Source organism: Apteryx mantelli, chromosome 9 (assembly GCF_036417845.1).
Source record: "Apteryx mantelli isolate bAptMan1 chromosome 9, bAptMan1.hap1, whole genome shotgun sequence".
Taxonomy (NCBI): domain Eukaryota; kingdom Metazoa; phylum Chordata; class Aves; order Apterygiformes; family Apterygidae; genus Apteryx; species Apteryx mantelli.
This window is the reverse complement of record NC_089986.1, coordinates 32,079,622-32,092,904: the sequence shown is the minus strand read 5'-3', so window position 1 is coordinate 32,092,904 and position 13,283 is coordinate 32,079,622. Positions and strand designations below refer to the sequence as shown.

General features: G+C 49.4%; 1 protein-coding gene across 1 annotated transcript in view; it reads left to right on the top strand.

Annotated features, from left to right (window-relative positions):
* Positions 1 to 11,594, top strand: part of LOC106492614 (ovotransferrin) — a 29,485-nt gene extending 17,891 nt beyond the window's left edge. Inside the window, exons 18-24 of the mRNA XM_067302211.1 lie at positions 405 to 763; positions 939 to 1,033; positions 1,419 to 1,496; positions 3,454 to 3,536; positions 4,510 to 4,646; positions 5,713 to 5,767; positions 10,130 to 11,594. Of these exons, the coding sequence (XP_067158312.1) occupies positions 405 to 763; positions 939 to 1,033; positions 1,419 to 1,496; positions 3,454 to 3,536; positions 4,510 to 4,646; positions 5,713 to 5,767; positions 10,130 to 10,346 (1,024 nt within the window). The 3' untranslated portion in view covers positions 10,347 to 11,594. The remainder of the gene's footprint in view (positions 1 to 404; positions 764 to 938; positions 1,034 to 1,418; positions 1,497 to 3,453; positions 3,537 to 4,509; positions 4,647 to 5,712; positions 5,768 to 10,129) is intronic.
* Positions 11,595 to 13,283: the final 1,689 nt, after the last annotated feature.

Sequence of the window (13,283 nt, the reverse complement as noted above, 5' to 3'; positions counted from 1 at the left end):
TAACAGTTTCCAAACGCATGTTCCTGCAGGCAGCAGAGAACCAGGATGTCATTGCTGCTGCATGCAGAGGGCAGGATGAGAGGTACCAGCTAAGGGCCTGCCTTGTTGACTTCCCAACAGACACTGGGCGAAATTGCAGTTTCCCATTACTAATCAGTTCTAACTTTTGAACGCTTCCTGCAAGCTCCCCACAGCAGCCCTGTCCATCCGCCTCCCGCCAAGTGGCCTGCTGGGCACCTCTGCCCTGGCGCTTCCCGGGGTCCTTCATGCCCCGTGTGCACGCCATGCTCCCTGCGGCACGTGCCCAGGCCTGCAGCATGAGGCACCAGCTCCCTGCTGCCCCTCGAGACTGCTGACCTTGGGGGCCCTGCCACACCGCCTCACCTCAGCGCCCCACGCGACAGGGCTGAGGGGGCGGCCACGAAGGCCACGTCTGCGGCCATGGCCGCTAGGGCCCGTCTTCCCCACCCGCCACGACCCGGGGCGGCCAGGCCGAGGAACTACGGTTCCCATGGTGCTCCGCGCGGGACTACAGCCCCCGACAGGCCGCGCGCCGGCGGGGGGGGCGGCCTGCGCTTCCCAGGAGGCGGCGGGAACGGAAGCGGAGTGCTGTGGCGCGGCGCGGTGGGGCCACGTGTGCGGGCGGCCATGGCGGCGGGTGGGCTGGAGCCGTACCTGGACTCGCTGCGGCGGGAGCTGCGGGCCCCTGACCCCGCCGTCCTCTCCGTCCTCCTGGCGCTGCTCGCCGTGGCCCTCACGCTGCGTGAGTCGGGTCCCCGGGCCGCGCGGGGCCGCTGCGCGGCCTGCCGCGGCGCCGCCTCGGCTGACCCGGCAGTGCGCGGGCCGGCCTCGGGGTGCGCTTAAGTCCCCCGGGCTCCCCCTGGGAGCGCCCGGGTGCCGCTAGCGGCGGGTTTAGGGGATTTTCCTCTCTCCCGCAGTGATCTGGAGGTTTATCCAGGGCAGGAAGAGCAGCCGGAAGGCAGTGCTGCTGCTGGGCCTGTGCGATGCGGGGAAAACACTGCTTTTCGCCAGGGTGAGTGGCGGCCGGCGTCTCGCTGTGGCTGCGAAAGGACCCAACGTGAGGGAGAGGTGCCCGGCTCGTGCGCCTTCCTCTCTGCTGTCTGACCCTCTTCGGTAGTGAGGTGAAGGTGCTCGGGAGGATTTGCAGGCCCACTTTCTTCCTTATTTTTAAAAACATGAAGATTCAGTATATAAACGCAGGGTTTTTTTTTTCATTCCTGGGTGTATTTCAAAGTTCTTTAGAAAAAAAGGAAGTTGTTTTATACGTGTTAAGATTTAAGGCGGATGTTTGAAGTCTGTTACTGTTTACAGATCACTTAAACTTTTGAGTGGATGAAATGTGAAGTCCGTGTTCCTTCAGTCTCCCTTTCTTGAAAATGTTTGATTTCCCTTCACAGCTGTTGACAGGCAAGTACCGAGATACCCAGACTTCTATAACCGACAGTTCTGCTATTTACAGAGTCAGCAGCGACAAGGTGAGTAGGCACTTGTTTGATGGTTCATAAACTTACGCAAAATTGTTTCAGCCAGCTGATACCTTTGTCTGGGTGAAGTTGGCTTCCTTTGTTAAGCCTGGCTTGATTGTGCATTTCAGTCTTCCCAGCTTGAAATTAGTCCCTAGTTTGGTCCAAGTGTAGGGTAGGATTTTTCTGCAATAGTCAGTGCACACTGGAAATGCAAGAAAAAATTGGGAGGTATTATAGGGATCCCTTGGCTCTGCAAGTTTTTTTTTTCTTTGCTTATCAGTGTATTAAACTTGTCCAGCTGAAAGCCACAGTTGTGAGTCAGTTTTGTAAAGATGGGCAAGTGTGGGGGTGTTTTTTTTAATTAAAAGAAAAAAGGAGCTGCTTTTGCAAGCTGAATAAAATATGTAGTACTGTGAGGACAGGGACCTGGTTTGGAGCAGGAGGGAGATGTATGAAGGGAATGTTCCATCCTGTTCCATTTATCTGCTTGGCGGTAATTTCTGTCACTCCCCAGAAGATAAAAAGATCCTCTGGTTGAACTTCAGATAATCTCAAAAAACATGGTTACTTTCAGTTTCTGGGTTATGTCACAGACCTAGTTATTTTCAATTTATGATGATCTTTTACACTTTTTTACACTTTGATGGAAATACAGTAAAGTTCTAGCTTTTGTTGCGAAATTTCAGAACTAGTATTATTACCGATTACAGAGGAATAAAGAGTGTTTCACTTAACAGAAAAAGAGACCTTCATCTGCTTTTGAGTATTGCTAGAAGCTCTTAGCGTTTGAAAAAGATTTTATCTGTGATTCTGTGATCTCTCTTTAGATTTAGAAATGTTTCTTTTCCTGTTGCTGGGTGAACACATAGCAGGGGAAAATGGCAAGCTGGCAGCATGTTGAGTGCTGGCGAATGTATAAAGTGACTTGTAAGGTAGAGAATGTTGCATTCTGGCAATCTTCACTGTCAGTAGTAATAGGCTAAAAACTTAGCAAAATGAAGTTTATGGCTCTTTTTTTTTTATCAGTGTTTCTTTAAGGTTGAGCAGACAGATAGGAAATAATTTGGAGGGGGAGAGGTGGAAGAATGTTGTAAAAGGGACTGCTGCTTTTGTGATTACTTTTTTTTTTTTTTAAATTGCAGTCAAGGTTTCCACTAAAATCCCAAAGCAGTAAGTGGATAGGGTCTTGTGTAGTGCTCTCTCCCCATCTTGAGAACAACTGGAGTGGTGTTGAGAAAGATGACACGGCCCCATCTTGACTAGGAGTGTGCGTGAAGAATTCTCTTTAATGTCACTGCTTTGTCTGGCAGCCTGTGGAAAAAGGCGTTCACTGCTTTCAGTTCAAAAAGTGCTTTGCAAGGGCCTTCCTTCCTGTTACTCCCCCCAGATTTATACGTATTTTAGGTAGAATTGTAGTTGGATGGATTGTCTGTGTGTGTGAATATGGATATCTTGATTCAGAGGTTATGGGATCAGCGTTATGTATCAGGAACTTGCAGGACAGGAATCTGTGATTGTGGTGGTCTACTTGCTGCCAGGGACAGTGTAAATCTGCTGGTGTATTGAGAAAGATAACTCTGATAGAGCTTTGTCTTTCAGCTATGCCTGTAGGTTAGTTGGAGGGCAGATACTGTGAAGGAGAAATGGGTTGGGCATTCTCTTAAGTCATGCTCTGTTCTCTCAGCTCTGCTGGATGGTTTGCTGGTGTTGGCTGCCTGCTTAACAAGTGCTGACCGTGAATGTCGCTTCTCAGCATTTCTTTTGCCTGTTGGAATTGTTTGGGCTGGGAGAGAGACTGCTCTTTGGCGAGAGTTGTGTGCTTCTGTCCTGTATGGGGATTCACCAGCTCACTTCTGCCCCAGCACCAAGCTAACTGGAATCTGCTACCAGACTGTTTTTTCCCAGGCCTTGAGCATGTGTACTGCTAGATCACGTGTTGCTAATATCTTCTTTCTTCTGTCTCCAGAGTGCTAATGTGACCTTGATCGACCTCCCAGGCCATGAGAGTTTACGGCTTCAGTTCTTGGAGAGGTTCAAGGCTGCTGCCAGGTAAGTTGGAGGAGGTTGGCAGGGAGGAGGGAGCAGGTGATGTTGTTGATAGTGATAAACCAGGATGATGGCCCTGAGAATGTGTTGCGCTGTGAGCTGGGCTGGATTCACCCCGTATGGCTGTGCCTTGAAAATCGTTAGCTGTGCCTTGCGGTGGTGGGAGTTGGTTACTGTTTGACTTTCCCCACTTGCCTGAGTTTGTAGTGGGTTAGAAGGCAAAGGACATGCAGCTGGGAGGGTCAGGGGTTGTAGTATGTCCCTGGGACAGAGAGCGGCAGATTTCTTGCCGGGACTGTACGTCAGGTGTATTTCAGCCAGCGTGCACTAATCTGCAGAAGATACCCTGCTCATGACGAGAAGAGGAGGTGGTTTGAATCCTGCTCTTACCACGTGCTGGGACTGTGCCAGCTCCACGAGGAGCAAAGCATCAACCTGGCATTCTGGTGAAAGGGAGCCTTCGTCGGCCATGCTTCTTTATCAGTCCTGTCTGAGGACAGGTTCGGTGCTGCATTTTGGCAGAAACCCCCCTCTGTACGCAGCACCATATTCCCTTGCAGGTCAATATTGCATCCAGCCTTCCACAGCCCCAGATGGTGTTTGCCTAGCTCAAGGAGTCTGTGGTAGAAGCAGAAGTTGCATTCCCAGGGCCTTACTCAGCATTTTAAGTCTCCTCCTGGTGGAAAGAGTTCAGTCTGCAGGGCCTTCCTGGTGAAGGCAACTGTACATTGACACTGGCTCTTGGCAATGATGTCTATGCAGTCAGATGCATGCTTGCATGCCCTACTGAGCTTTAAGACTAGACCTTCCAACACCCAGGCCCAGCCTGGCTTTTGCTCCCAGAGACTCTCCTCTTTCTTGGGTTGAATGAGATCAGGTGTGGAAATGAATGTGTTAGCCTAGGCTGGAATATCTGCGGTGGCCAGATGGTTACAGAGCTTCTAGCCCAGCATGTGTTCTTTCCCCTTTCCTCCAGAGCAATCGTGTTTGTGGTGGACAGTGTGGCATTCCAGCGGGAGGTGAAGGACGTGGCAGAATTCCTGTACCAGGTCCTGGTCGATAGCACCGTGCTCAAAAATGCACCTGCATTGCTGATTGCTTGCAATAAGCAAGGTATTATTTGCTGCTCTGCAGGATAAAATAGTGATTCAGTCATTGAGTAACAGGGGTTTATGCCATGGGTGCTGGATTCCTTAGGAAATGGGACTTCGGCAAAATGAAGGCTGGAAATTAATTGTAGATTCAGAGACCACTCAGCAGAAACATTTCTAGCAGCTTTTGGAAGAATTATTAGGTCAGATATCTCAAACAACTATGCAGATAGGCACCGCTCGAAGAGCTGCAGGAGTTTAGGTAGGCTTAAGTAAGGCAGATAGCTTTCTAGAAGGGAACAGAAGCCTGTGCAGAACTCTGTCTTCTTGAATCTGTAGGCAGCAGAAAATAAGATCCGTTTGAGCATAGTGAGCTACTACCTCTGTACACCTGGTAACCTCAGTCTTAAAATCAAACAGCTGTTCATCTGCCATGATTATGTGCTTTCTCTTGCTTCAATGAGCAGCAAGATCCAGTTACTGAAAAGTGCCAAATTTTCAAATCTCTGCAACTTTTCCAGTGGAGGTGCGGTTCCCTATGTAACAATTTGATGCTTTCTGTCAGAACAAGACTTTTTTTTTCCCCTTAGTTATTTCCTGTAGGCACTTTAGGAGCAATGTGGGGCCTTCAGGGGTCCATGTGCCATAGGTTAAAAAACACTGTGCTGAACTCTGCTAATGCCAGAACAGGTGCCAGTGCTAGGCCTGTGGGTGGAAGATTATGCTGTGTCCTCTCTTTGAAGTGACTTACTGCCCTGCTCCCAGAGAGCAAAAAGAGAGACATTCCCTAAATTATATCAGACTTTTGGCTTGCTCCCATTCATGCCTGTAAACTCAGAGCTCCAGTGTCACTTATCCTAGCACAGAAACTACTGACTTTATCCTGGTAACTTTTATGGCAGCACAGTATAAGCAGGCCTTGCTGTACCTGTTGGGCTGGTTTGGGAGCAGGGTGATGTTATGATTGCACAGTCTCATCACCAGGGTCTTGTTCTGTGCAGAGCTTGCCTTGCCCAGTCTTAAGAGGGAAACAGGTTCTGAATTCTCACTTAAAACCAAAAAGCTAATTCCTCCTTTTCTCTTTCTAGATGTCACAATGGCAAAATCAGCAAAACTTATTCAACAGCAGCTGGAGAAAGAGCTGTAAGTGGGAGATGGGCTCTTAAACCCTCTGAACATCTCTCTCTCTTCTCTTTTCTTCTTTCTGCCTCTTCTTGCAATGCTCAGCAAGCTCAGTACGTAGCAGAAAAAGAGCAGTCCATTGTGTATGTGTAGGTGTACCCAGGATGAGAGAAGTGACCCCCGCTAAAGCATTAAGATCTAGTAACATTCCTGTCTGGCCAAAAAAAGCCCCAACAGTAGGTACAAAAAATGCCTTGCCTCCTAGGAGCTGTAGTTTGGAGAAACATCACTATTCTTTCCTAAAGGCTGCCATCCCCAGGTTAAGGGATGTCTCCCGTGCCCCAGGGCTCTGTCTGCTTTGATGTACAGGTGGGGTTGCCTTCTCAAATGTCAGGCTTTCTGTGACTGGTGTGAAGACCTGTGTAGTTCTGCTCAGTTGTACTGGCAGAGGAGGCTTTTGGTATGGGCCACCCTGATGTGAAAGGGTCTGGAGTGCAGAATTGGGGAGATAGTGCCCTCTGCCTGTCTAGTTGACCTGCACAGTTGACAGAGGCTCCCACGCAGCATTGCAGGAGCCTGGTTGGGGCCCCTGTGTTACCATTTTATCCTGCTGAGGAAGGGCATTTACCTAGGAGGGCAGGTGATGTACAATCTATTGCTAATTTTAGGTTTTAAAAGCAAGTGGGAGGTGGAGAAAGTAGGTTGTAGGCTGCTGCCACATCGTAAGCTGCCACCTGAATGAATTGCAGCATCATCACTTGCAAGTTTCTCCTGGAAGGGTGCAAATAGAACATGATCTTTTAGTTCAGTTTAATCTTTGTGCACGAAGTCTGCCTAATATGAGTCCCGTAATTGTAATGGGGCCAAATCTGCTGTGGGAGAAATCTGGACAGCTCTTGTGCAGTTTGTGCCATGGCCTAATGTTGTGTGGAGGCATCTTCTGCAGACAACTATTTCACGAGTTTCACCACCAGCATCTGACAGAGATTTTGCTCCCCCTGCCCAGGCACACAGCTGGATGATCTGCCTGTCTGTTCCTTGCAGGGCTGGTTTGCAGGATTGCAGTTAACAACCAGGAGCTCTTGGAGTCAGGAGGAGGAGTGCAGATCTTTGGTATCCGAACAGATGCATTTTCATGGGGCACAGCCATGTTGTCGGTGGTCCCTTTGGCCAGTAGATGGCAGCAGGGTTATTTGCACTCCTGCCTCTTCCAGACTGAATAGCTGATCTTTCATAAGGGAGGAGTTAGTTGCCACATAATCAATCTCTCCAGGAAAATAAATTTTCCTTGGTTCTGATGTTGGATGTTTGCCAGTTATTTTTGTATAAAAGTAGGATTTTTATACGAGTTACGTATTCTGTCCCCTGTTAGTCAGTGTTGTTTCAGCAGGTTGGCAAATTGCTGCCATTCCCTTGCTGATCTGCAGTACTTTGATGTGCTTGTGTGGAGAACTCAAGGAAATGTTTGCGCTCTCATTCCTGAACTCACATCTCTGGGGGGGCTTTGTTCTTTCCCTGTGTCCAGTTGTTTGAGCTTGAGTCTGTGAAAAAGGAGTAGCTGTGGGTGACTGAGAGCAGGCATTGCCAAACTGTTCTGTCACACTGAAAAAGATCTAGCAGTCCTCTTCTAGTCAGTCAAAGGCCTGGGACAGAATGCTGTTTAAATCTGTGCCTGGTGAAGCCCCTTGACTCCCCCGGTGCTGGCCTGGCTTGGGACCTCAGAGGCAGTTGAATCTCAGCGCCTCTGTTTCTTTTGGTCCGTTCCTTCTCCTTGCACTGCCTCCAACTTGTGTTCTGCAGGAGCAGGATGCCTGGCAAGTGTGGGCAAGGGGGTCCCTCCTTCCTCCCTGCACACGGCAAGGCACTGAGGTGCTGCAAAGCTGAAGGGCAGAAACAGCAGCAACTTTGCAGCCTGGGAACCTTGGGCAGGGTTTGCTCACAGGAGCAGTGGAGAGAGTCAGTCTCCATCTCCATCCCCAAAGGCACTCAGCACACTCAGTGCAGTGAGCTGAGCTTGATCCCTGATGTCCTGGTGCCTCTCTCTCCCCAGTTACGTCTTAAACTAGTGCGGATCTTGAGCACCATGGGCTGAATAGCCTTTATGTCCAGGCACCTGCAGTCAGACAAGCAGCTCTCATAGACAGGATTCAGCCTCTACTGCCAGAACTTGTCTTTTTGCTTAGCAATGGTGCACGTGTGAGTTGAGACCAGTGCTGTTGCCTCATCTTGTGCTCTTTGGCCTGTTTGAACTCATGCATGGGCTTGACCGTGGTTGTGCCCTGCTCCTACTCCAGGGTTCCTGCTGAGGGAGCATTTTGGGGAAGAAGCTTTCCTTCTCTCTCCAGACTGATATTAGAGTTGGAAGTTTTGCTTTGCTGAGGAAATGAGCAGTAACATTTCCCTGCATGAGCCCTTCCCACCCAGAGAGCTGTGTTTTGGGGGGGTGATGTGCCCTGTGACAACTGCTGTCCAGCTTTGAGGGCAGGGCATAAAAACCCCAGGATGGTGTGGGCTGACCATTGGAAGTGGCAGTGAACCCACTAACACTGGAGGCCCATGGCAGCTGGTGTCCAGCCTCATCTGCCCTTTGAGGCATGGCTCAGGGTGAGCCTCCAGATCCCTGACATTATGCCATCCTGGAAGTGGTACCTTGCAGGGAGGTGTGTCCACTCCTGATGCAGGCATGGTCTTGGGTCTTTGCCTTTCCCCCTCTCTGTGCAACTCAAGGGTTTTTTGCCTTTGGCTTTTTTTTTCTTCCCCTTATAGTCCTAAATTAGAGCCAGTTCAATCTGCAGCATGTCCATTTTCCTGCTTGCATCAGATTATCTTGTTTTTGCTGAGGAATGATCAGATCTGGGAATGACTGAATGTGTTAATCCACTAGCTGAATAAAAGCTGAGTAATTTTACTCTCCTAATTAGCCCTCTGTAATCTGCTTAGTATGTGTCAGGCTGTGCTCTTGGCAAGCTAATTGCATTGATGGATAAGGAAATTTGCCTTGCACCAAGATGATGGGTGGGCTTTTTAAAGTGATACTGCTTCTGCTGCAAGGAGGATGGGGCATTACTGCTTGTTAGGCTGCTGTTTTCTTCCAGAGTAGGAGACTTTGGGAGTCTGGACTGACTCGGGGAGTGGAGGAAAAAGCTGCATCTGGCTTGAAGAACTTGACTTTGTTCTCAGCCTTTTGCATCCTACCAGCAGCACTGCTTCCAGCCCTTGTAGGGAAGCAGAACCAGAGAGAGAACCACAGTCCTCCAGGACTGAGTGAGAAATCATACTGAGCCAGCTTGTTTGGTGCTGTTTGCTTCCTCTCATCTGCTGGAGGATCCCAGTGGAGATGGGAAGAGACCAGATTCAGCAACTCTCTTGGAGTCTAACCCAAAAACTGAGGTTACCAAATCACACGGCGAGTTTCTCTGTAGGTTGTATTTGGGAATTACAGCTACCAGGTGATGCTTTCTCAGCCTTCGCAAGAAAAGTACCAAGGGGCTTAGGCATTTGTCTTAGGCTTTAGCTTCAATGCTTCAAGTCTGCTGGCTCAAAATCATTAGCTGAAAGTAGCCTGGGGAGGACACTTATAAAGCAGATGCAGTGAACACTTGAATGCTTTGGGCTTGTCCTGACTGCGGGTGGCTGCACATTTTCTCTCATGGATGTCTAGGGGAGGGAGGGCTGATGTTTGTGGAGGTGTCTTCTACCCCTCCCACCCCATACACACAGCTGACTTAATCCTGGCCCCTGCAGCCTGCACTTTTGTACTGGTGTATGTGCTGTCATGAGGATGGGTCTCTAGTAAATGCAGAGTAGAACATTCTCTTGGTGATGTTATCAATGGTACCTTGGTCTGATACAGCAAATATGTCTTCCGGGGGAGAATAAACTCCCTCAGGAGGCCTCCATGCAAGCAAGCCCAGATCAGTTATTGGCTCAGTTTGCTAACCCCATGCTCTCTCCATATTGCAGCATCTATCTGATCCACTGTAACCACGTGTAGCTTCTGGTGACTGGTGTCTGCTGTGGGGATATTGGGGAGATTAAGACCAGGGCATTGCTGCCTGACTGTTGCTGCTGTTTATTGTGGAACAAAACCCACTTAAACACTGTCTCTTTGAGGGTCTTCCTGTCCGGTTTGCTCTCTTGGGCCTGTCTTCAATTGTGCCTTCCAGCAGATAACTGGGAGAAGTGGCCAAAGTGCCTGTTCCTGCCTGTGCCTCACAGGACAGAGCCATGCACCTGCCCCTGGAACCCTTCCATCCTTGGTGTAACTGGGGTCCTATTGACAGAGCCAGGTCTAAAACATCTCAGCAGCCATGCTGTAGGTGAGTGCCTCTGGGCCGTTCCTCTTGTTCACAGTTCTTGATTCTTTCCCTTCTCTCTCTGCAGCAACACCTTACGAGTAACCCGGTCTGCAGCCCCCACCAGTTTGGATGGCTCAGCTGCTGGAGGCCCCACTCAGCTGGGGAAGAAGGGCAAGGATTTTGACTTCTCCCAGCTGCCCATGAAGGTGGAATTCGTGGAGTGCAGTGCCCGGGGCAGCAAGGGAGAGGATGGAGATGCTGACTTCGAGGGTCTTGAAAAATGGCTGGCCAAGATTGCCTGAGTGGAGGAAGGCAGGGCCACACAAAGAGAGACAGGGAGGTGGGGTTGGGATACTTGGGGACTGAAAGGAACAGGATGGGTTTGAAGTATTCAGATCTTCCTATAGAGGAAACGTAAGCTAGAAACCAGTGCTGCAGTGTCCACCTCATAGGCTTGGAAGCAATGTAACATAATTGCTGATGTGATTTCCTCTCACTGTGTCCATTACACTGCAACCTTGCTTTCCCCTCCTCTCTTTCTCTGGCCCTCTGGACTTCTTTGATCCCTTGAAATCTTTGGGCTTTTAGTTTGACAGCTGCGAGGCAAATTAGGAAGGAGTGCACTGCCCAGGGAGTCTTTTGGAGATTGGACTCTGCGTGTCCTCTTCTGCCTCAGTTTAGCATTGCAACCCTGTTACCTCTTGGAGCTACTGATCATGACCTGGTTCTGACTTCTTTCCCCAACCTCTTGCTGGTTGGGAATACTGCGCGTATCATCTGTGCTGCCCTGGCAAAGTGCACAGAGCAACTTTCTGCTGGGCAAGCACTGAGGAGAGTATAAAAGCTGTTTTTTCCCTGCATCTCCTCCCTCTCAGTTCTTCTAGACTGGTGCAGTTGTTATATGCCAAAAGCAGGCTGGCTGCTCTGCCTCTGTCACTGTCCGCTGCCTGTTTCTGGCTGCAGTGCCTGTATCTTTGGGTGATTTCTGCTGTTGGACAGTTCTTGAGAACTTTTTATTAACTTGGGGCTCTAAGTCCTTGAGTCCTAAGTCCAACCTTGTGAAGCCCATGACTCTTCAGGTGCAACTGGCCCATTCCTCAGCAGCTGAGAGAATCATATGTTTTGAGAGTAGCCCTGGGCGAGGGGCCTTGCCCCTCCTGTATTAGGAAGGCTGGAGGCTGATTGATAACCAGGAACAGAACTGAGACAGATGTTCTGATCAAGCCTGAAGGCACCTTTTCCTTATGGGAGGTTGGGGGGGGGAGGGGCATATTTGTGAAGAATGCTACATGCTTATTTCCTGCAGCCAGAGAGTTGTTGGAACATGTTTGTTGGGCTTTGAACTCAGTTAACTGGAGCCCCTTCTTGGGCCTTCTCATTTGAATCCATAATGCTGAAGCAAAAATATTGCTATCTCTTTGGGTTGTTACTCTGTTTGCAAAGACTGCCTCCTTGAAGAGTAGAGGCCCTTGGTAGGGTAAGGTTGAACAAGGCCACGTTTGTGTTTTAAGTTATTCTTAATTAAAGTTATTCCTTAAATAAAAATGTTTGGCTAAAATGTTTGTGTGCTCTATCAGTTACCTCTCCAGTCCTGGTTTAGTGTGTCTGTATTGGTCTCTCCCTTGACTCTTCTCAGCTGTGTCAAATCCACATGGGCTGAGACTTTGCTTCTGCTTGACCTGGTGTTGGAGAATAACCTTCCAGCTCGGTGGCCAGGCCTGTGTTAGTCAGCTATCTGTGCCTTCTGTAGCTCCACGCAGAGCTTTTTGGTGTTTTGAGCTCCTCCTTCATTTGGGCCTTAGAGGCTTGATGATCTAAGTAGCAAAGAAAAGCACTTTATTTGCACTAAAGCCCAGGAATATTCAAGCCATTTGCAGTGAAGTGTGCACAGCTGTTGTGGTTTAAGTTGCAGAGCATTTTCCCCTGCTCTGTAGTGGAGGTGGCTCTTGTCCCCTGCAGCTTTACAGCTGGATGGAGAAACCTCTGCTGTCCCTGTGTGAGCATGGCTGTGGGGCTGCACATGCCACCACTCGGCATGCGGACTGTGGGCCGGGTGCTCAGCTGGGCCTGTGTTGTTTGCTAATTGTGCTAGTGGAGGAGTGGAGCACATCTTGGGGTATTGTAGAGCTGTGTGTGTTCCTTTGGTCACACTTTGTGATTTGTCTGTTTTAAATATTTAGGGCTGTTTCTCTCCAGTAGCTGAGGGAACAAAGGACGAACCGGAAACTGAAGTTTTCTGTTTTTTGCCAGCTCTGCGTGCCTCTTTTTTCCCATTATGTGTAGCACTCGCTCCCAGCCTGGAGCACAGCCATTGCTATGGTTTTGTGCTGGGGCAAGTGTTTTTCCAAACACCTGCCCCTGCTCCGTAGGGAGAAGATGCTTTGCAAATGCATGGAATGGTTATGTATACCCACAGGAGCAAAGAGCTTTTTCTGCAAGGGAAAAAAAAATATTTATTTTTTTTGAATTGCTGACTTATCAGTGATAGCTAAAGAAAGTTTCCTGGCTGGTGGGGAGAGGGCTTCTCTGGAGCAGAGAAATGGTGTCCAAGAAACTACTCTGAGTAATAATTTTGTACTATGAATGCTAAGCAGACACCTGCACCACCTGCCTCCCAGTGTATGGGCTGTCCTGGTATCTTTGAGACCAGGCTCTGGAGCTGTGAATTCCGTGACACTATTTCTTAAGAAAGAGCCATCCCATAAAACTGCAGATACAAGCCAGTACCAGGACTGCAGAGGAAGGATGCCTCTGGAGAGTGAGAAGCACAGTGAGATCCAGGACAGAAGAAGCCACAGGAAAGTGGAGGAGAGAGTGCTAAAAAACAGGCAAATGCACCTGTGAAATGGCTTCAACTTGCTTGTATCTCATGAGCCCAAATTAGCAATTTTCATGAGCCCAGTTCTTGGGGTGTAGTCATCATGTAAATCCTGGGCCAGGGCTGCAGTGGGAGCTAGCTGAATCTCAGCAATGGGACTGCTCCCATGGTCGACCTTTTGTGTGCTGTGGGTGCATCACTGCATCTCGAGGGCATCTTCCCTCATGCCTTCATGCCTTTAAGTTGTGCCCTGATGATGTGATGGGCCACCTCACTTCACAGCTCCTCCAGCAGTGAGGAGCCCTGGCTGCTGGGGCCGATGGCTTGTGTTGTCCCAGTTCTCTGCATGCCCAGATCAGCTACAGGAGGAGGTCCCAAGACGTATGCTGTGAAGACTGGCACTGAGTTGGCATGGCTGTGG